At 44.8% G+C, this 23,159-nt stretch overlaps 1 protein-coding gene across 1 annotated transcript in view; it reads left to right on the top strand.

The window, feature by feature from the left end:
- Dnah7 (dynein axonemal heavy chain 7) overlaps nucleotides 1-23,159 on the top strand; it is a 239,656-nt gene that overhangs the window by 181,059 nt on the left and 35,438 nt on the right. The window contains exons 48-54 of the mRNA XM_023562205.2: nucleotides 1,684-1,838; nucleotides 7,296-7,486; nucleotides 12,759-12,892; nucleotides 13,591-13,926; nucleotides 17,458-17,584; nucleotides 18,696-18,890; nucleotides 19,575-19,667. Of these exons, the coding sequence (XP_023417973.1) occupies nucleotides 1,684-1,838; nucleotides 7,296-7,486; nucleotides 12,759-12,892; nucleotides 13,591-13,926; nucleotides 17,458-17,584; nucleotides 18,696-18,890; nucleotides 19,575-19,667 (1,231 nt within the window). The remainder of the gene's footprint in view (nucleotides 1-1,683; nucleotides 1,839-7,295; nucleotides 7,487-12,758; nucleotides 12,893-13,590; nucleotides 13,927-17,457; nucleotides 17,585-18,695; nucleotides 18,891-19,574; nucleotides 19,668-23,159) is intronic.

Genomic DNA, 23,159 nt, shown 5'->3' with positions numbered 1-23,159 from the left:
AGCAATTGGTCAGTGCCAGCCAGGCGGACGAACGTGTTATTTAATGCAGAGGTGGAAAGGCAGCACTGTCTTCCTTAGCATCTGAGGCACACAGCTTAACGTGTTAAAAATATTACTCTAAGCAACTTTTTTGAAGATAACAATGTACAATAGAACAACCATTGCTAAGTTCCTATCATCTTGTTTTGAAAGCCTGTATTGTTCTTGTCTTGAGTTTGCTGTTGTTAGTCTCTTTGGCTTTCTGCTTTTCTTTTCTGTGTTTTTTCTCTTAAAAGAGAAAATTTAAAAATAAAGAAAATAAAGGAATATTACTTTCACTTTGGGGAGACAAATTACCCAATGAAATTCTATGTTTTCTAACAAGAGAGAATTAAAAACATCACCATACTCCAGTCCGCTTCTTTCTTTTTCTCCTGCTCCCTCCTCCGGAGCTCCTGTTCTCTTCTCTTAGTATTTTGGGTGAAATGAAGTCTCTCCTTGGTTTTGGAAACACCCCAGTCCATCGCTTGACAAGCTTGGCTGGGACTCGGCAGTGTGCGCCGAAGCCTCTAAGAGAAGCAGTGAGGACAGATGTGGGCTCACTCTCCGTGACCCCCACGCCGTGGAGGCCCCGCTGTTCTGATCACTAGCAGGGAACGAGAGGGTAATAAAGCAACAGGGCTCAAAACCCTGACCTTCAGAGAATGCCGTGCTTAGTTTTATGAGCCGATGTTTGCAGGGCACAATGATTGCATTCCACCGGGGAGCTGGTTCACAGACAGAACCGGCTCAGTTCCTTTCTCCTCCCCTCCCTCACCCCTGCGTCCCTCCCTCCATCCCACTGGCAAAAGGTCTAGCTCCCCGTTTTATGTTCTCTTTTATTTTGCTCTTTATTTATACTTTGAGTTTTTAATGTGAGAGATCATCAGATATTTGTGTGTAAACCCATGTTTATAGTAGCATGACGTATAACTGCTAAATCTTGGGTGTGGCCTATAGCTCCATCAACAGATGAATGGATAAACAAAATGTGTTGTTTGTACATGTAAAGGAGGATAAACTTGAGCTGGGTATTTAGCGCAGCATAAACGCCTGCCTGGCAAGCGCAAGGTCATGTGTTGGATCCCCGGTACATGAAAAAAGATAAATTTGAGTCATTTGTAGGAAATTGGATACAGAGACTGTATTTCTGTCCACAAAAAGTTCAGATGGTTTGAAATGATGCCTTTCCTTTTTTCTTTAGATCATTATAACTTTAGGGAGAGAGAAAAAGAGCGAGCAGTTTTCTCTCTTTTCCTGTCTCACCGAGCACGGCAAGGAGGAGCTGGGGAAGGGAAGTCACAGAAGCAGTCATGGCAGGGCCTGGTGGGGGACAGGAGCTTCTGAGTTCCACTCCACACACCCTGATGGCTGTCTCTGAGCCGTAATTTGGAACAGAGGCAAAGGTTTCCTAATTCAACCTTGGGAGAGGATAATTTTCCAAAAGCAGTAACAGAACACGAGTGCCCCGCGTGGGATGGATTTGTAGTTGTTCCAGTGTCCACAAGGTCCAAGTGTGTCTGCTGCGAGAGCACAGTTCCTCACACTAAGTGACGGAGACGAAGACTGCGGGGGCAGTAGACTTTAAGGAATCGGTGTGTGCGTGGTGACAGGGCACAGAGACAGCAGTCACCTGACCAGCAGCCTCTCTGTCCTCCCTTGCAGGAACGCGAGGAGGTGGCCTCTGATGATAGACCCGCAAGGCCAGGCTAACAAATGGGTCAAGAACATGGAAAAAACCAACAGCCTTCAGCTCATCAAACTAAGCGACCCTGACTACGTCCGTACGCTGGAGAACTGCATCCAGTTCGGCACCCCAGGTAGGTATGGGGACCCCAGGCCCACGCGTGGCCATGTCGGAGAAGCCGTGTGGGCTACTGCTTGTCATCAGGGGAGGCTGACTGACAATAATCAGACGAGAATGCTGGAGACGGTAGGGCTCCCAGGAGAGAGGCTTTGCTCGGCCACGGTGCAGTTGTGATGCTTCTTCTCATTTAACTGATTTCATTTTTGTGTGCTCCTTGCCGTTCCTTGGCTCTCATTCCCTGTGCCCTTCTACCATGAAAGGGGCCTGTCTTCATTACTTTACTCTGATTGTTGAGACAAAACACCCAACACCCAAAATGAAAGAGAGAAAGGTTTACTTAGCTCACAGTTTGTGGAGGTTCCAGTCCATAATCAGCTGGCTCCAAGGCAGGGTGGCGTGGCACAGGGGCAACACTGCAGGACAGCAGAAGACAGCAAAAGCAGCAAAGCATAAAGGGGGAGAGCAAGCCTCTTCTCCCTTAGATAGTAACCAGGCTACTGACTCCTTCACACACACACCATCACCCTGCCCTCCTCTTGTACAGGCTGATGATGTCACAATGGAGGGACCCTGGTCCCCTGTAGAGTCTCTTAGTTAAACTTCTAATCTTCTCAAATTGACACAATTCTCAGCCACTACAGGGCCCTTTGAGGATGCCTTACTGTCTCAACATGACGTAAAGCTTTCTATTTGTCCTTCCATCGACTCTCCCTCCCTACAGAAGTGGTGTGGAGTGGAAAAAGTGGAAATTTGACAAGGATTTTTTTAAAATTTTTTTTTTTGTCTTTTTCCTTTTTTATCGGTACTGGGGATCAAACCCATGACTGCCTGCTTGCAAGGCAGGCACTTATGCCGCTGAGCTAAATCCCCAGCCCCTTGACAAGGATTTTGAGTGCAGTCTGACAAAGATGTCACATTGTCAGAACAAAAGCCAGGATGCTTCTGATTTGAGAGAACTGGGGGTATTAATCATCTTTTAATATTCATGTCGCCTACCAAATTTTTACCAAATAACTGTAAACATCATGAGAATTCAACATAATTAGCTCCAGGAAAAGTTCAACAGGTTACATTTGCTACCAGAACCAGTACAGTATAGACAAATCATAATAAATATCCCAGTAACCCTATAGAAGTCTTGTATCTGCAAACTAATTAATTAGTTATCAAATATTAATTGTGATTTTAAGTTCTGCTGTGGTAAACATGAAGTGACAAATCTACTTATAAAATTCTGAGTTTATATAATGGACACATGGACATAATATTCAGTTCACTCAACTAGTGTTCTTAAATTGATTACTTTTAAACTGAAGTAAAATTATACATAATTTGGGGTAAGATACGGTGCTTTTGATGCATATATGTGTTATATAATGTCTAAATCAGGGTAAATACATTCATCATTTCAAGAATTTTTTCCTTTGTGGTAAAAACACTCAAAACCTTTTTTCCAGCTTTTAAAAAACTACCCAGCACAGTGCTGTTGTCTCTAACTAGCCCAGCGTGGAGCAGAGCATCCTGAGGGATACAGGACTCACATGGGGGCGGGGGGAGGGTCATGTCAAATGTTTTGCCTGGTGCTCCCTTAACATCAGGACCACTTACATCTCAGGGTAATAAAGCCACAAAGTAGTGATCTCTTGCTGATCCGCATGGGCCAGGGACTGGCAGAGCAGTGGTTCTGGACTCAGGCTGCATCTGCGACTCGGAGCTCAGTTCAGTGTCCCTGCAGTGTGAGGGTGACATCAGTGACCATGTGTCAGATACTTGGAGCAGTGACCAGTGCTTCCTTCGCAGGATGTCCACAGTTGTTTCGTGGCACCACGGAGGGAACCTAGGGCTCCGCACACTAAGCTCCGGCTTTCTAGCTGGGGTCCAGCAGTTGCCAGCATTTATTTACTTATTTTTTTATTTTATTTAAGAGGAAAAAGAGAAAAACACAAAACAAAACAAAGCGGTGTAAGGGTACACGTAATACAGAACTACAACAACAAAATAAAAACATAACAGTAAGAAATCACCTGTTAATAGATTACATATTATCATCTTGAAAATAGTTGCTCAAATCACAGTATCAAAGAATACAAGGTGGACATTCAAACAGGGAGACTGCAAACAGCTGTGTTCAATGATCCAAAAACATTGAAATAGTCAGTTATTTAACACCCCTAAACACACTTGCTGTTATATCCGTTAGAGCTCTTTTTCTTTTTCTTTTTTTTTTTCCCTCTCTTTTTTACAACAAAATTTACACATTTTGGATTTTATTACTCCTTAGTGCTTATTACTTTTTTGGGGGGGAGAGAATACAGTCAAATATGGCAAAACAAAGCTGTCAGTCAAAACCAAGGATAGACATAGCACATGGTGTAGAACAGAGTACAAGGTTATCAACAATGGTTATCAACGTTGTCTCTTGTTTCCTTAAAAAGAATTGTCTATCTCATTAGGTAAATTGCCAGAATTTATTCGTGGTCTCTTACAATCTAAGGCCAAGGCAGTGCACTGCGAGAATCAACAGAAGACACTCCTGAAGGACTTGGGCCCACATGTACTTCAATCGCTCAAAAGCCTTAATTATTTCCATGACATACTAAGACAGTTAGCGAGCGCAGGGCAGTGCAGAGGCCGCCCCCGGCCACCCTGCCTCCCGGGCCTCCTGCATCACACATCGGAGACTTGCTTTGGGTTGATTTAACCGGTATTTTGGAATGGATCCATTTTAAATGGCTAATGCTTTGTTTTCCTCGCCTCCTAATGCTAATCATTAGAGAAAAGTGGAATGTTTTCATCCCTCGCAGAAAAAGAAACCAATGGCAGATTTTATAGTTATGTTTGCACCTCACTGTCAAGTAAGAGAATCGGTTACAGCTGAAGTTCTAAAACATAAGCGCTGAAGACTCCTGGAGCCTTTCACAGTGATCTTTAGCTGGGCAATGTGGGGACGGTGGCTTGGGCTTGTCCCTCCCAGCCGGGCCTGGGTCGAGAAGGCAGAGAGATTTCTGCCTGCCTCACCTACCTGCCTTGATTCTGATGAAAGCTGAGTCTCCTTTCTTTTTTAAGTTTTAAGATATTCTGCTACTTTAACAAAGGTTTGAAAGATAATATTCTAGGAAATATTATTAGTATCAGCTATACCAGTGAGTAAAGTCTACATTGATATTAGTCATAAAATTATTAATGATAAAGACATAAATCTGTATAAAAGATCTTTTTCTTTCTTTCCTTTTTTTCGGTACCAGGGATCGAACTCACGACCTCGCTCTTACCAGCAAAGCACGTGAACCACTAAGCCAAATCCCCATCCCTAGAAGATCTTTTTAATGACTTTCCATTGAACTGTGAAGTGCTGGTAGCCAGCCCTCCTTGTTGTCCTCTCCTGCCTCCTAGCACTTTACTTCCCACCCCTTGTGTATAATGAATTTATATACACATGTAATCAAAAAAGCAAAAATACCTCTTTAATGTTTCTTTTATTTGCATACTTGTTTATTCATTCAAACAGAAACATTTATTTTGCAACTATTATGTACCAGGCACCGTGGTAGGCATCCCGTCCACAGGAAATATAGTTTCCCTTTTGTTGGCGTGACCACTCTTTTGGGATTTCTGACACAACTGAACCTAACTGTAAATAACATACCCAGGAGTGGGAAAATTGGCAAGTATATTAGCATAACTTCCAAGAGATAAGATACACTTTGCCAAAAAGCAGCTAAAAACATTTTGCTGAAAACACCAACTTTAACAATATATTTTACCCATCAAACTATAAAAGTCACAAAAATATACTGTATGCGGATAGTGTCACCCGGGCATTCGGAGGGTGCATCAGGAGCCGGCTTGTTTACTAGCTGGTTTAGCTGGCTTTATCTTAGCGCCTCATGCCGGATTCATCTGTAGAACAAGGGAAATAGTAGCCTCTGGCTTTCAAAGTTGGGAGTCTGATGGGAAAACCCAGTGTCGGTGTGATGTCGGCATTTCTAAGTACAGTGACAGGATGTAAGATGAGACTTAGAACACACAACAGAACCAGTGCCCATCGCATCTCTGAGATAAAACAGCTTTCGGGGAGATTAGTTTGGCAGCATAAACAGATTTTTAAATGCTCCTAACACTTGAACGTTAGCTCCTCTTCTGGGTCTTCACCCAGCTAAGAAACCAGAAATGAACGCAAAGGTTTATTCCAGAAGATGTTGACTGTGTCATTAATAATAATCCTGGAAAATGAAGCAACCTAAACAATAGAAGATGACTGTATTTCATACATTAGAATTTATGCACGTTACTTTACCGTGAAAAATAATCTTTTTTATGCAAGGAGAAACTGAGTTTAAGATCATCTGACGTCCCTCCTTGGGTCAGCACTGGCAGAAATTGCTAAGAGCACCATTTTAGGGATTCTTTAGCCAGGGCTAACCTTGCGAAGTGCAGAGCATGTTGTAGTTTCTCTGCAATCGAGACCCAAGTACTTCTCGTCCCGGGGCCCTGATCACCCTCCCAGCCAGGCAGCGCCCCTAGAAAGTGCCCGAGCCCAGGCTGGCTCTGTAGTATCCCTACACAAGACTTGATCCGGTGAAGAGGTCAAGAGCCTTAACACACCACTGGCCTCTTATCCACGGATTCCTCTAGAATACATCAGAAAAAGGTGTTCACAACTGGAGGTTTTGCACATTTATTTAGCAAGAAAATTCCAAATACTCATACTAGTAAAAAAAATGAGAGAAGATGAATACATTTTCTAGCTTTTTTAATAATGGGAAAATATTTGTGCTAATGTACCAAGCAAAATAATCAGGGCACAAAATTTGATATGTTGTTAGTCTCCATGTGCATGAGAAAAGATGAAGAAAAAAGCTTAAGTGAGAAAAATCATATATTCAGTAAGCAATTGCCTGGCCTGTATGGCTTCGTGTCATTTTCTACCAAAATATAAGTGGCATGAATCAAAGAAAGAAAATATTTAAGGAGAGAAAGAGTAGGAAAGTCTTAGCAGAAATAGTTCTCTGATTTTTTCTTTATACTTTCCTGTAATTTCTAGCTGTTTGGCCACAAGCACGAGTGGGTTTCATGGTTAAAGCTACAGTAACCACATAAGGAGCCAGGCAGGGAAATGCACACTCTGCTCCGGCAGCTACACTGCCATCCTCCCTGGACCCATAGTGCATCGGGTGAGGTAGGGTCTACACAGCAGGACCCATAGTGCATCCGGGTGAGGTAGGGTCTACACAGCAGGACTGGTGGCTGATGGGCTCCTATGGAGGCAGCTAAGGGGACCAGGTTCCCACCTGTTAACCCTTCTTTCCCTGGGAATGCAGTATGTCGATGGCATCATTCCCTATGCATAGAAAACGACAACACTTTTGTGAATTCCTAAGGACAGACGCAGCCTGGCAGGCTGAGAAGAGCTCAGGAGAGTGAACGTTTAAGGCCAGTGCTTAACAATCGCTCTCTGACCTCACTGCAGTGTTGCTGGAGAATGTTGGGGAAGAACTGGATCCCATCTTGGAGCCTCTTCTGCTGAAGCAGACCTTCAAGCAGGGCGGGAGTCTCTGCATCCGGCTCGGGGACACCATCATTGAGTACGCGCCCGACTTCCGCTTCTACATCACCACCAAGCTGAGGAACCCGCATTACCTTCCCGAAACATCAGTCAAGGTGGGCCACCCACAGTGAACGCTCCTTTATCAGACTTTACACTTAGTGATTACATGTTCCTCTTGAGTCCGAGAGCAACCGGTCTTCCTAAGAAAATTGGACTTTGTTCCTTTCTGTATTTCCTGACACCGCCCTAATGATTTCCAAATGTTGCTTTTAGGGAGGCTGGGGATTTAGTTCAGTGGCATAAGCACCTGCCTCGCAAGTGTTTAGTCGTGAGTTCAATCCCTGGTACCGAAAAAGACAAAAAGAAAAAGTCCCAAATGTTGCTTTTGTGTGTGTGCAGGTGATAAAAGAGCTTTCGGTGTGCTAGGAAAAGAGAGACCATCAGAATCTAATTTCTACAATTAATATCATTTTGAGATTTTCATTGTTAAAAGTCGATAGATAATGTGGGTACATTCTTTCTTTTTAATAAATGATAATATGGTAATTATTGGAATTGGAGTTCAGGAGGGAAACTTCATTTTCCCTGCCCAGAATGTGCTTGGTGTTATCTGCTTTTATATAATTACTCATAAGAACTGTTTTCAATCTCCATTCTTTCAAAACACTAAAAATTCCTTTAAAGAATAAAATTAGCTTAAAGTTTTTGTCTGTGACATAGGTGGCTTGATGTACTGCTGAGCTACAGGTTTAAGGCGAGATCTTCTTTCTAGTTTTCCTTCCTGACTGTCAGTCCCGGTTGATACTCAGTAAATGTGGGGTGGACGCATGGGGTGAAGGGTGGGTAACAAGAAGCACTGACCTAAATGTTGAAAGTTACACATGGAGGGAAAGTTATCCAGCTGTGCTTCTCTGGAAATGCTGAAGGGATGCAGGCATCCTTCCGCAGAGAGGTGGGACCAGGTTGTGGATCTCGGTCCCTCCAGGGGGGGTAAACAGCAGGACAGCTCCCTTAGCACAGCCAGGCGTGTGCAGCGTAACTGGGGTGCAGAAGGACAACTGGGAGGAGTGACAGTGAGCCCAAGCTCACGTTGAGGACACACCTGGAACATTCGGGGTGCCTGGAGAACCAGGAGACGCAGAACCCTCGAGCTTAGTTTCAAAAACAGAACGTTAAAATATGAAAATCTCTGGCCACTGCTTTTCTGTAGTTACAGTGCAGCATGCCATCTAAACACCTAAGGAATACTTGTCACCTACCTGTAAGAAGAGGGAATGTGCGGTGTCCTGAAGGCACCGATGCAGGCCAGCTCGGTCACGCACTAGGTGTAGGATCAGAGGCAGCTGACTTCATCTCGCCGTGCAGACCGCCTCAACTGTAAAGCAAGCATGCGTAATAAGCTACAGAAGTCACCTGCGTGACATGCTAGGCGGAGAGCTGGGGCTCAGTGGCGAGTGTTGGTTATTACTATTAGTGTGTGAATTTCGAAGATAACTGGAAAAAGAAACGATAAAATCCCAAAGCTGTGTTTGGGAAGCAGTGTTCCAATAAATAACAAAACCATTTTTACTTTCCAGGAAAACGTGAAAGTATCACACATAACCTAAGAGACCTGTGTTCTCTAGCAGCAGGTTAGCGAGAAGTCGTAAAACGCAGCGGGGAGGAAACGGAGTGTGAGCCAGGGTTGAACTCCGGAAGATCCCTGGAGCACCGTACGCTCCATTATTTTTAATTGCTGGGACTGATTAAACAGGGATTAGAAAGCAGTGAGGTAGTTACTTGCTTTCATTATGAATTAGAACACTTCCTCTTGATCCTGCTTTTTAAGGCTCTTTTTATGTATGTTTTGTTTTCAAAAGCACCCAGAGGATGGTATCATGCTGCTATCATCCTTTGGAGTCTAAAGGAAAATAAAATTATGACACTGCATTGCTAGGATTTTAAGTGTTAATTGTGAATATATGGCTACATTTGCAAAATCTCGATTTTAAAAGGTGTGACATTAATAAACTAGGAAGGAGGCCTCCTCTGGGTGAACGCAGTGAAATCCAGCCAATCAAACTCACATTTCCCACACTGTGCCGACAGCTGTCTTGGTTACTTTTTTCTCTTGCTGGGACAAAACACCCGACATCCAAAATGAAGGAAGGAAAAGTTTATTTAGCTCACAGTTTGTGGAGGTTTTAGTCCATACTCAGCTGGCTCCATGGCAGGGTGGCGGGCCCTGGGGCAACACTTCAAGGCAGCAGCCAGGGCAAAAGGGGCAAAAAAAGCAAGCCTCTCCTCCTGGCTTATAGTGCATGCAGGCCACCCCACACCCCAAAGGCAGTGCAGTACTCACAAAATCTCTGTGCCCTGCTCTTGCGCAGGATGAGGATATTTACAAAGAACTCTGGCCCCCGCTGAGTCTCTCCATTAAACTTCTCAATTTGACACAATGGATCAAGCATAACAACAGCTTTGATCAAAGCCAATGTCACCCAGCACTCAGACCCTTTTACCAACGGGAGAAGCTTCAATTCTAATTCTTCCACAAATAAACGCCACAGCTGTAGAGAATTGTATAACAGATGAGTTTTCCAAATTGCTGAGTTTCAAAAACTGCTTATTACCGCATCCAAATGTATGATTATGTCCTCGTGGTCTGTATTCAGTGACATGTGAGGCAGCGTCTGGGTTTGGGTGGGATGTGGGAGTCACCTTCCAGGGCCACCGCAGGCTGCTGGTCTGCACTTACTGACCCCAGAATGGAAACCTCCTTACCAGGAGCACAAAACGACTCTGTTCCCCTGGAGGGAGCATTCTCTTCCATGACGAGGCAAAAAAAGAGACTCTCTCAGCCCGAAGCCAGAACTGGGACACCAAAGGTGAAAACACAGAGATCAGAAGCCAGACAGGCTGTCAGGAGAGCGCTGCCCCTTCTCAGTGTGGAGGAAAGGGCACCCTTTGCATCTTGGCTACCCCAGCAGGTGACACACTGGGCTAAATAACTCACTGAACTAAGATCCGAAATGTGCAGTAGATACTGCAATAATGAAAGGTTAGGAAAGAGCTCGAAAAGAAAACAACTGGATAGGGAAAAGGAGAAGAAGAAGAAGAAGAAGAAGAAAGGAAAAGATTGTATGTGTGTATATACATATACATACATGCATATACACATATATACACACATATGTATCAGGTATACATATGTAGCTGTATGTCTGTGTACGTATGGAAGATAGATGGCTGTACAACTCCCTGAAACGTTTAGAAACGTCTTTACCTCCCTTGTTTTTGAAACCTCTCCCCCGCTGGGCAAACACTGCCTGCCCTCAGTGGGTTGTAGGTGGCTGCCTCGGTGGTGTAGTTTGTATGTAGCACAGGCGGAGCTGAGGAGGGCTGGACGCTGACCCTGGGCTGCTGGGCGGGCTCTGCCCAGTGTGGGTTGAGTCTCTTCTAGACAGCAAACTTCCCAGGTAAAGCAAAACCAAGAGCGGCGTGGGTGCTGTGCCCCTGACCCTCCCGTGAGTGTGCCTGTTGCGTGTGGTTGGTTATAACCTGCCACATTTGTTTGTTTGTTTTCTTTTCTATTGATTCTATTTAAAAGTTCTAATTTGTCAAAGAGCTGAGATTTCAGCGTGCTGAAGCAGATATTTTCAGCAGCCACGATCCGGGTGAGTTGTGCGGTAAAATGCATTGTGAGCTTTTGGACGAGGCAGTCACTGGCATCCAGCTCAGTGCTGATCTGAGTGTGCAAGGGCACTGCCACGTGGGCACCTCCTTCCGTGGGGAGGTGACTTGGGCCAGAAAAGGAGCCTGTCGCCCCGATGGTTTCCGGTACTCGCTGAGCTTGTGGGTGTTTCCAAGGGTGATGTGGCATTTCCGATGACTGCGGCTGCTGGATTCGCAGAGACCTGTGACCTTTCCCTTCGCTTCTCTGTGGTCTGTGAAGAAAACGCCCGTGTCCACCCCTGTGCTCTCCAGGGATGGGGTTGTGAGCTGCCCGCACTCTAACTGGCTTCCTTCGCCCCTCACCTTTGCCTGTGCTGTTCCCGTCCCCAGAGCAACGTTGGCTCCCCGACCAGGCTGGATGCCCTTCCTCTGTGTCCGGGCACTTGCTGTGCCCAAGTCAGCGTCCTGACCCTGTCCTGAGCTGTCTGCCTTCCCTCACCCATTGCTTTATGCCAGGCAACAGAGCAGCGAGTACACAAAGCACTTTCCACTTTAGTTCAGGAGAGAGGTGAGGAAACCAGGCTGCCCCAGTGCCTGTGCGCTCTGAAGAGTGGGGTTCCCAGAACAGTGATCCGCACGCTGGATTGGAGGGGAGAGCATAGAAGCAGGGCAGACCTTGTAGCCTGACGAGGCATTGCACAGCGGTGTGCCCGGGGTGCCAGAGAGTCCAGTGAGGCTGAGACAAGGACATGCGGAGGGCGTGGAGTGGAAGACGTGCGACCCGGGCAAGCCCTCACCCGGGGACATGGGACCAGGCAGGCTGCCAAATAATGAGCCCCAGGAAAGCAAGGATTCCGACGGAAGCCAAGCTCAGGAAGTGTTCCTTGGCTCCGGGGCTCCTACGGTGGCTGCGGCTGTGGTTTACTGTTGAGGGTGTTGAGGGTCCAGGCATCGAGCAGACTGGGAGGCCTGCATGAGGGAACGAGGCGGAGCCCAAGGGCATGAATGCAGAGCAGTTTCCATCGACGTTGTCGTGAGCATGAAGATACTATTCCATGGCTGGAAGAGATAGTGGGGCGATGTTATGATTTGGTTGGTCTTGGCTTTTTAAAAATAGAGACCTGGAGCATGCATACCTATTTGTGGGAAAGAACCAGGAGGGGAAGAACGTTAAGATGTGGGCAGCTGAGAGATCTGTGTGCAGGAGCAGTTAGGTGGCTTGGGGGAGCCCGTGTGTGTCAGCAGACAGCTCCCAACGGACACGGTGAAAAGGCCAGTTTCTTAGCACGCAGTGGTGATTCAGCATCAGAGTGTGAAACACTCCTCGGGTGACAAGGACTCAGCATTCTTCTTTCTCATCATTCACTTTGTAACATTTCTTGTATTTGGACACTGGTAGGCTCCCTAGAAATGTAAATCAGCCAGTGTGAAGGATCACTTTCAACCTGATTCTTACCAATCGCAGCATGAAAGAGTCTTCAGTTGGACCATTGTAAAATGAGAACAAATTGATCACCAAACAAATCCTTGGAAGTACAACAATTCCAAATGTGACAAACTTTTGTGGGCTCTTAACCCCACACTCACGCTCTATCTTTGATGATAACCACCGGTCTCTACAAGTCCTGCCGTGGGAAAGCTTTCTTTTCGGGTTAGAGCTTGAGGTCCGTGAGCAGAGGTTGTCTCAGTAAAAACATGGATGCATTTTAAAACCACGTTCCTTGCTTCCAGGTGACATTACTGAACTTCATGATCACGCCAGAGGGCATGCAAGACCAGCTGCTGGGCATCGTGGTGGCGCGAGAGAGGCCAGACCTGGAGGAAGAAAAGCAAGCGCTGATATTACAGGGAGCTGAGAACAAAAGGTTTCACAGAATTATTTTGATTTGTTTCATGATCACTTCGAGTGACTTACAGTATATTTGAAAGATCAATTTTATTAAATTTAACTGGTACACCAAATGGGAAGAGTTCGAATGACTGTAAGAAATCACAGTGCTTCTCTCTTAAATTTAAAAAGTTGTGTATTACTGAGTGTTTTTACATGAAAGTCCTTAGACATTGGAAGAACTTAGAAAACCTGCCACAAGTCAAGGTAATGTATTTTGAACGGTTCAACGAAGCTTTAGCACAAAAAATTTGGGCTCCTACTGGCTTTTGCTGGAACATGGTATGAATGACATGCTTCCCACGCATATCTGCATCCTTGATAGAAAGGAGACAGCTCAAGAAGCTGTGTAAGATTTCAGAAAGCAAATGTGGTGATGGGTGTGTCCTGCTCACTGCCAGCTGGGGTCCTGGAGGGCAGAGCGGGTAGGCCCACCGTATTTCTCTCTGGGGACCATACAAATGGCCATTAGAGAAGAACCAGTGCAGGAAGGCCCATCTCTGTGACATATGGCAACACAAGACCGTAATTATACGACATCACCACCACAGCTGTTTGTCACAAAGTGATGCATTTCTTTAGGTTCCAAGTTCCTTGTCCCTTCTCAAAGAACGTGTATGTGAAGTGATGTTAAAGGGTTCCCCTTTCTTCTGAGAAAAGTGTGTTTTATTTCAGGCAGTTAAAAGAAATAGAAGACAAGATTCTAGAAGTTCTTTCATCTTCAGAAGGCAATATATTAGAAGATGAAACTGCCATTAAGATCCTGTCTTCCTCCAAGGCTTTGGCTAATGAGATTTCTCAGAAGCAGGAAGTGGCCGAAGAGACGGAGAAAAAGATCGACAGCACCCGCATGGGCTACCGCCCCATCGCCGTCCACTCCTCCATCCTCTTCTTCTCTATCGCTGACTTGGCCAACATCGAGCCCATGTACCAGTATTCACTCATCTGGTTCATTAACCTCTTCATCCTGTCCATTGAAAACTCAGAGAAGTCAGAGCACCTGCCGGTGAGGTAGGTAAAGAACATGAACCCTTGTGAGTGATAGCCTGGAGAGCGTAGCTTCTGGCTCTCACTGTTCTTTTAGAGTGATGTAAGCATTATAGACACTTGCCTAAAGTGAACTTGGTTAAGCACTGTACAGAAATAAAAGAGTGCTGGAAATTTAACAAATTTAGTCAGCCAAGGAACTATTTACAGAGATTTAGGATCACAATATAATATAAGGCTAGAAAAAAGAAATGTGTGTGTGTATATATATATATATATATATATATAATTTGTCAGCTATGAGGGTAAAAGCCCTCAAACCTCCTTGCTATTTGTGGTAATTGAAGCTTCTTTTGTGTGATTCTTATCTACATAAAATAACTTTATTCTAGGCTGGGCGTAGTGGGGCACATCTGTAACCCAGCACTTGGGAGGCCAAGGCAGTGGGATTGCCATGAGTTTGAGGTCAGCCACGTCTACATAGTGACTAGGCCAGCCTGGACTCCAGGGTGAGACCCTGCCTTAAAAAAAAAAAAAACAAGACAAAACAAACTCATTCTATTTTTGGCTATTATAATAAATAATGGAGTTAAAATCTTAATAGGAAACTATGAGGGAATAAAATTGTTTTGATTTGTTATCAGTGAGACAGTTTCAGTTTGGTATTAAAACACGTTTTTAATAGGGTCCACCATGAAGTTACTTTATGAGCAAAAGTGATACTGATTGCAACTTTTGCCTTTATAAACTTCTTGTGCTTTAAACTTTCGTTTCTTCACTGCTCACACTCAGTCAAGGAAACACAACTGAAGAGTCATCACTCACAGTTCGGAATTAGTTGTAGGAAACTCATAACGTTAATTTCACTGAAATCTGGATTGAATTTCTTTCATTATCGGGGTTCAGGACTGAAATTTTTGAGTATCCCAGAGAGAGCAGTATTTCTGTTTGTATCATTCACTATTTTTGCGGGCTTGAATATTAGACTAAGAAAGTACACAAGTGATGTTTTGGGCGTGGCAAAGTGGCTCAGGTCTCGGCCCATGACAGAGGAGAAGGGAGGGGTAAATTAAACTTCTAGTACGTTTTCCCGTGCCTACTGCACTGTGGCTGTGTGATAAGTGATGTTCTGCTGTTACCACAATTCTTACTATCAACCTTGATTAAAAGAATAATCATCAGAATGTTATTCTCTAACTAGTTTTAAACCCAAGTTATCTGTCGATGTCTGGAGAAATATATTTCTTTGGTCTGTCATTTTAAGGCATTTTTATGATATTTAAAAGATAGAACAATTCCCATTCTTTAAACACAACTCTTGATCATTTGTTTTCTCTTGTTATGTCAAATTAGAACTCACCCCAGACAGGGCACCTGCTTCTTCACAGCTGTGGTGCAGACCCCAGCATTGATCACGCTCCCACTGCTAGGGCAAGACAGCCAACACCGCACTTTAGAGGAGATGTCTATTTTGGCTCATGGTTTGGTGGGGTCAGTCCATGGTCAGCGAGTTCCAAGGCTGGGCAGAGGGCCTGGTGGAGGAAGCTGCTCATGCTGTAGGCCCCAGGATGCAAAGGGGGAGGAGCAAGGACAAAAACTGTCTAGGCCACACCCCCATAGCCCACCTCCAACCAGAGCCCGCCTCCTAACTGCATTCAGCCATGTGTTTATCAATAGGGGGACCACTGATGGGAAACACCCCCGATCCAAACATGAGGCTTTTACAGGGCAAAGGGTCAATTTAGATCTAAAACAGAAAACCAAATCTTTTTTTACCCACATGTGAGGTTTGGATGAAATCTAGCAATCAAACGTGGCTTTTTCTTTGTAGTTAAATTCCGTAATTTAGAAACAGTGATGATCATATGTATGACCACAGTAACCCCAAAGGTTAATTCTGGAATCAAAGAGTAGAGAAAATATGTTTTAAAACCTTCATAGAAGTTACTGACAGAGCTGCAGAAATGCATGGAAATCAGAACCATCCCCTGATGGATCTCTGTGAGTGTACCCAGCTCAGGACAGGATGTCATCAACAACCTGGGAACTCCCTGCCTGCCTTCCAGTCACCAGCTCCCTCCTCGCGGGCCTTAGCCCTGTTTTAGAACCTCATATACAGGGTCCCTGTGGGGGCAGGTGGCCGCTGCTCCCAACACCGTTTGTGAAACTCACACTTACTGTTTGGGACGGCTTGGTGTCCTGCTCACTGTCACTCTTAGCCAGCTCTCCACTGCACGTCTACATTGGTGCCCTAATTAACACCTAAATCTTCCCCCAGCGCAGGAATTCTCTCTGCAAGGGCAGCAAAGAAAGAGAGCACTTTTATTATTGAATAAGCACTAAATCAAGATGCACTACTCATCTTGGGCAGTCAGCCAGCAGGCTGCAGAGCACAAGGGACCCCCTTCCCCAAACAGCCAAGCAGAGAAGACACCGGTGTCACCCTCAGCTGGCCCAGAGTGTCCATTCTGCTGTCGAGCATGTTTGCTTCCAGATTAGGGCTGTTATGAATGAACTTGGGTTGCTTCAGCACAGCAACCGGGGCTTTCTGAGCAGATGTGAACACATCTGTGGCAGCCCGGAAGCAGACCTGCTGACCAGGGGACAGCATATGTCCCTTCTCCTCCCCACTGCTTTTCAGAGCGGCTGGACTAAGGGAGGGTCTTTCAGCCAGCCCTGCTCAACGTATTCACGGGGCTGTGACCCGTGTCTCACTGCTGGGTGACTCTGAACTGACTGCCCCGTCAGACATCTGGGGCCAATCCCATCAGGAGGGTGCAAGCTGCCCCATAGGACAGTCATGCATGGACCACTGGTGGTCAAGTGTGAATGTGTTCATCTTTTTTTCCTCAGTGAAAAAAGTTTCCAATTAAGAATCCACTGCCAGGTCAAACACTTGAGAAAATTTATTCTCATTACAATGAGAACAGATGGTATGTTTGCCCACTGATCACTGGTAAACATCAGATAACTGCCGGATCGCACGTGTCAGCACCTACTAGAAAGCTGTCAGTTGGAAACACTGAGATTATTATATACATCTCCAGGGTTGGCCGCTGTGATTAATAAGGATAGAATCAAGTTGTGGTATCTCTAGCTTTTATGGATTTATGAGCAGAGTGAACCAGGATGAAATTTTCTGCTACTTTAATAAAAGTCATTAATTTTACTCTATGCACTTAATACATAATATAAATCATTTGAAAGCATTTATGTAAGGCACTGGTCAAGTTTTACCCCAGAAAGGCTTTGTAGTTAAGATCACTCCATGTAACAGGTTAACACACCATGCAATGACTTTTCTCCAAAAGGAAGATTAAAATGTTTTTTTAGAAAAGTAGTCAACAGAAAAATATCACCCTAATGGAGTGTTTCTACATGGAGGAGCTCTCAGATTGGCCCCTGGTTGATGAAGATCCTTGCGTGTGTGGCGGGTGATTGGCCAAGGAATTTATGAGAAAAATACAGCCCTAAGTGCTTTGCAGCGGGTTTCCTAAGAGCAGGGTCTCTCTCTGTAGAACGCACTTCCTCACTCGCCCTTCTGTTCCCGCCTAGGCTTCATATCCTCCGGGACCATTTCACCTACTCTCTGTACGTGAACGTCTGCCGCTCTCTCTTTGAAAAAGACAAGCTCCTCTTCTCCTTCTGCCTCACCGTGAATCTTCTTATCCACGACCGCATGGTCAGTGTCGTCGAAATTCATTAGGACGAAAAACTACAATGCTAACACGTTGCTGTGTTGGTTTACTAACTTGCACGGGGATTCATATAAAAAAGTTGCAAACCGTTCCACAGTGATGCTGCTCATCAGTTAAGGGGTGACAAGACTTTCCCAGAAATAGAATGTAATCAAGCACAGTTTATTATGTTAGTAGCACTTAATTTTGATATGTCTTAGTTAAAAAAAAAACAAACCTGTTTTTATCAGAATCTCGTACAGCAATGCATATAAATTTACTAAATAGCCAGGCGTGGTGGGTCACACCTGTAATCCCAGCACTCAGAAGGCTGAGGCAGGAGGGTTGTTGCAAATTCAAGACCAACCTAGGCTACAAAGTGAGCTCAAGGCCAGCCTGAACTACATAGAGAGACCCTGTCTCAAAAAGACAAAAAAAAAAATTTACTAATATACTTATTATTGTTACCAGATGATAGAATAAATGCTAATGTTTTTGAGAACTTGTTCAAATTAATCAGATCTAACGATTTGGGATTTACCAATCTTATGTAAATTTTTAAATATTTTTAAATCTCTTCATTTAAAACACAGGATGCACTTGAATTGAAAAGTGTTGTGTTAAAATCCCTATTTTATACATTTATGTGTTTAAGATTTATTGATTTCATATGGTGATGTATCAGTTGAATTCTGACAGGATAAAGAGCTTATTCACATTTTTTGCAAAAGTTTCAAAGTAATCGTTATATTTTGTGGAAAATGATCAAGAACATGACAGAGTAATGGTTCTCTTTCTACAATTTCTGAAGTCAACAGAACTCTAATTATTTTGAAGAGCAGGTATTCAAATAGGGTATATCCAGACTTTCATGTGTAATCTAAGAATGTGGAATAAAGCGATGGGAAGTCATTATTTAAAACGTAACTTTTTGAAAACTAGTTATCACAGGCACTTTAGTTTCTCATGCCTAAATAGTGTACTCTGTCAGTGGTGGAATTTCACAGAGACCATAGCTGACACTTGCAAAGCAACACGCAGCTAACTCTTAAAATGCTGTAAACTCACTAACGATGAACTCACCTCTGATTCCTCATGGTGTCTCGTCTTCCAAAGATCAATAAAGCTGAGTGGAGGTTTCTGCTGACCGGTGGCATTGGGCTGGATAATCCTTATGCCAATCCATGCACGTGGCTTCCTCAGAAATCCTGGGATGAGATCTGTCGATTAGATGACTTACCTGTCTTCAGAGGCATCCGCAAGGAGTTCATGATCCTGAAGGATGGATGGAAAAAAGTCTATGACAGCTTGGTAGGTGTTAACCCTCAGGCTTATTCCAAAGTGTTTGAACACATAGTTACAGTTATATATTTACATTTGCACAAAAGTGAGATTTAGATATGTTTTAAGCAACCAGCCAGATATTAAAGTACCAGTTTGGTTTCTGTTAGTTCCACCTCCTGCCTGTTTTTTATTGGGTTTGCCCACGGTTTATTTGGTCACCTGTTGTACTTGATAACAAGGTTGGGTCTGAACAAGAACTCACGTTTGGTACAGATCTCTTTTGATTGTTCCTTATTAATATGAAAATACCTTTCCTAGAAACAGATACATTTTGTGAGTGCTTCTTTCTAACCGAAAGTATATACTTTCCTCACTGTGCTGATTCATGGCGATATCTATTGTATTTTATTTTATTTTTTAAAATTTTAATATTTATTTTTAACATGGAGATTCTGGCTGGAGAAACCACACGGGATATCCTGAAGTTGCAGAAGTGTTGACATCCGCTTAGTGAGCTTTGATTTCTCCAGGATGCTTTGAATTTTCTTACCATTCTTATTTTATACTTTATCTTAGCTTGAACAATAAAATGTATGCGCACCTACTTGATTTCAGTTAGCTATGAAGGATTGCCTCTGATTGCTGTGTACATCCCCCCGCGCCCTGCTCTTAGCATCCTCGCTAACGTTACCTTACACTGCTGTCACCCAGGAGCCGCACCACGAGGTCTTCCCGGAAGAGTGGGAGAAGAAGGCGAATGAATTTCAGAGGATGCTCATCATCCGCTGCCTGCGGCCTGACAAGGTAACGTGGGCCGTGGAGGCCGCTGCATGACTCCCTCCACCTCCACCCGCCTGTGCAGCCCACTCCAATGTGGGTTTCCTCAGTAATCACGGGGTGGGGCAGTCTGCTCCTAGGGTAGCCCTTTTTCCGAAGTTTGAGTACTTTTTGAAACCTAAATTAGCACCTAACCAGTTGTGTTGTTATTGTTTTGCTCCTGTTATGATCCTTCCTCATTACCCACCTGCACACCATGCATCACCATGCATCTGTCTGCCAGCCCTCCACCTGCTGCCTGCCCGGGTACCCTTTCATCTTTAGAAAGCAGCAGAATACGTGTTGCTGTGGAGACATTTGTCACGGTTCACAGCAAAGGAAAATATCGGTGATAATGCTTCCGACTTCTTTAAATAATACATTATAGAACCAGCAGGCCGGCGGACCTGTCCATCGGCAAATCCCTGCGCTCATGGACATCATCATTGGTCTTATAGTCTACATGCAATAAATTCACCTAAATATATCGGCGCACACCCACAGAGATTTCAGTAGGCTCTGAATAATATAAATAGTGTACGTCCTGGAAAAATATCGTAACTGCCCATTTTGTTACCACTCAAGTAAAAGTTTTACATAATTATTTCAAACTTTACTGTATTCACAGGTGATCAAATGAATACAGATTACCTCCAGTCTAACCAAAAAGAAAAAACAAATTAAGTAGTAAAAGGGAAAGGAAAAAACTATACAAGAAAAACTGTCCTTCTTAAAACTTTGTTCTTTTGGAACTGCCCAGCTCTGTAACTGCTTCGTGGCTTTGTAGTGACTTTCTTGGCCCCTGTAACTACGAGAGTGTAACCGAAGTGCTGGATGCCTGACCACACCACTCTGCCAAGCTTCAGGCCCTGACAGTCATTAATCCACCTTTGTGAGCGATGAGCTCACCCTGCTAGCTAACCAGAGCTGCCAGGCTGCTCTGCTCACTTTGTACCTCCTCGTGCATCTAAAAGCTCTACACCACCGGAAGTCAGGCCCTGATATTCTGGGAATGACCTCCATCAGTGCCCATCGACATCAGTAAATCTGCCTCCAAATCCTGGGTGTCATTTCAGTGTTTCTGCTTGCCAGTGCAAAAGTAATTTATTTAAGAATTCTTGCTGACCAGCACTCGGGAGGCTGAGGCAGGAGGATCATTGCGAGTTCGAGACCAGCCTGGGCTACAAAGTGAGCTCAAGGCCAGCCTGAACTGCAAAGCGAGACCCTGTCTCAAAAAGACAAAAAATAAATAAAGAATTCTTGCTGAATGTGGTAGTGCATGCCTGTAATCCCAGCTCATGGGAGGCTGAGGCCAAAGGAAAGCTGTGAATTTGAGGCCAGCCTGGACTACATAGTGAGACCCTGTCTCAAAAACAAAGAAAAATAGAATTTTGTGCACTGCAGTGACAGTGTTGGGTGGAGGCACTTTTTCCTCTGGGAGCTATAGTCTGTTCACTCTCTTCTTAGCCCCATTCGCAGTGGGGCCCACAGTACTTTCTGGGCCAGGAAAGTGTGTTAATTTAAAACCAGAAGTCTGTTCTTATCTCTGTATAAATATGATTATAAGGGGCGGGGGATTTAGCTCAGCAGCATAAACGCCTGCCTTGCAAGCAGGCAGTCGTGAGTTCGATCCCTGGTACTGATAAAAACAAAAAAGACAAAAAAAAAAAAAAAATACGATTGTAGAGTACAATTTCAGCACTAATATTTTGTCTGAGGGGGGCCCAGGAGTGTGAGGCCAGGGCAGCAGGCTTGATGTTCCTCCTGCCCCAGTCCCTGAGGGTTCTGCGGTGATCTGAGGTTCCCTGTGAACCCGAGGGAGCAGCCTGCCCCTGGGAGCCCTTTAAAGAATGAATTTTCATGAAAAATTCAGTGCAAAGCCTCAGAGGCTGCTGCTTCCGAGTCTTAGTGCAGGGAGAAAGTGAAATGCTTCCAGCTCTTGCTTACTGTGGCTTTCTCTCATAAAACCTTTCATTAAAATGTTGAGTTTTTCCCTTGTTTTCTAAGCTAAGGACTGCTACACAGGAGTGGCTCTGGAGGTACCACTGACCTTCCTCCCCTCGGTAGCTGGGAACCAGCCTTGTGGTTTATATTGTTTGATTAAAAGTGATCACTGAACAATGTCCACATTGGGGCACTTTCTTTTTTCTTTCTTTTTGTGCAAGCATCATTTCTCCTGCTTTGCATTTTTTAAAATTTGACTCTTCCGTCTGATAATACATTGAGCATCAAATAGATCAAACACCACTTTCTACGTTCCTTCTCTCTTTACACAGGGAGTTACATACTCGGGCTGAGGGGTTTTCTGCAGTGGGGTGTTTCTCCTTTTGGTTTGTGTGTTTTGTTTGTTTTCGAGTCAGCAGATGTTGACTTCGGGCTGAGTCCTGCTTCTGGCTGCTGTGCCCAGCCTGAGCCCTCCGTCTTAGAACTTTTCCCGCACGTCCATCCATCTCGCCAGGGCCTTGACACCTGGCCTTGGCTGGGTGCAGAGTGTGTGACCGCGCTGCTCACGCACGTTCCCAGCTCTTCCCTGTGCACAGCTGAGGAGGCGCGTGGCTGCAGCAGACCCTGCTTTGCTGTCACGTGTGAACAGACCTCGGGATGCAGGCGATCAGCTGCCAGCTGCCGTTCTCCAAGGCTGCCCGAGATCCAAACCACAGCATCTCGGGTTGATGCTTACGAGGCACGAGCAGGCTGGATGGCGGGTTGGCACGCGAGTTACGTGTGCACTCCCAGATGGCTTGGCAGGGTCAGGGAATAAGCTTTCACTGGATGAAGCCAGTGCCACTAGTAACCGTGAACTGCAGCTGAACTCTGTCTATCTGGGTGGTGCAGTGACCGAGTCACCAGTACCTAGAGGTCACACAGTGCTGTCACACAGAAACCATTAATAGGGGCCATTGTGTTACCTGAGAAGTGCCACCAACCCTTCACCCCTAGTGTGACCAGGCTCTTTCTGTGCGGATTGACGGTGGTGGTGGCATAAGATGGACTTTGGCTATTAAATTGTTAAAGGGTGCTTCCCAGCACAGGATGGTGTGATCTTACCAGTGCAGTAGGGTGGACGTTGGGGCTTGCAGTCCAAGACTCTGTTTCTTTGCCACCTCTGAGCCAAGCGATAACCTGTAAACCTCCCCGGCAAATTGGTGACTGATTGCCCCCCAGCTTACAGTGCACCTAGCAGAGTTTTCTTTTTGATGGTGGGGTCTCCTGTTCTTTTTCTCCCCTTAAAACCCAACTCCTTGCAGTGGAAAGAAGCCACAATACCAGGCTCTCTATTGCTCTGGCTTGGAAAAATGTGACTGATTCTCATTAAATCACCAGTAAGAAGGCTGAGGCAGGTTTATAGGTTCCTTTAGAAACAAGTAGTTGATTTTTTTTTTTTTTGATTTTTGTTGTTGCTCTGATTGCATTTTGTTGACAAAAAAAAGGAATCAAATGCATAAATACTGACAGCTGGAATGTTTGTATCCATTTACA

This window comes from Cavia porcellus, unplaced genomic scaffold, assembly GCF_034190915.1.
Source record: "Cavia porcellus strain 051 isolate PalLab524CR breed Dunkin Hartley unplaced genomic scaffold, mCavPor4.1 scaffold_12, whole genome shotgun sequence".
Classification (NCBI taxonomy): Eukaryota; Metazoa; Chordata; class Mammalia; order Rodentia; family Caviidae; genus Cavia; species Cavia porcellus.
Note: the sequence above shows the minus strand (reverse complement) of the source record. Positions and strands in the feature narration are given on the sequence as shown.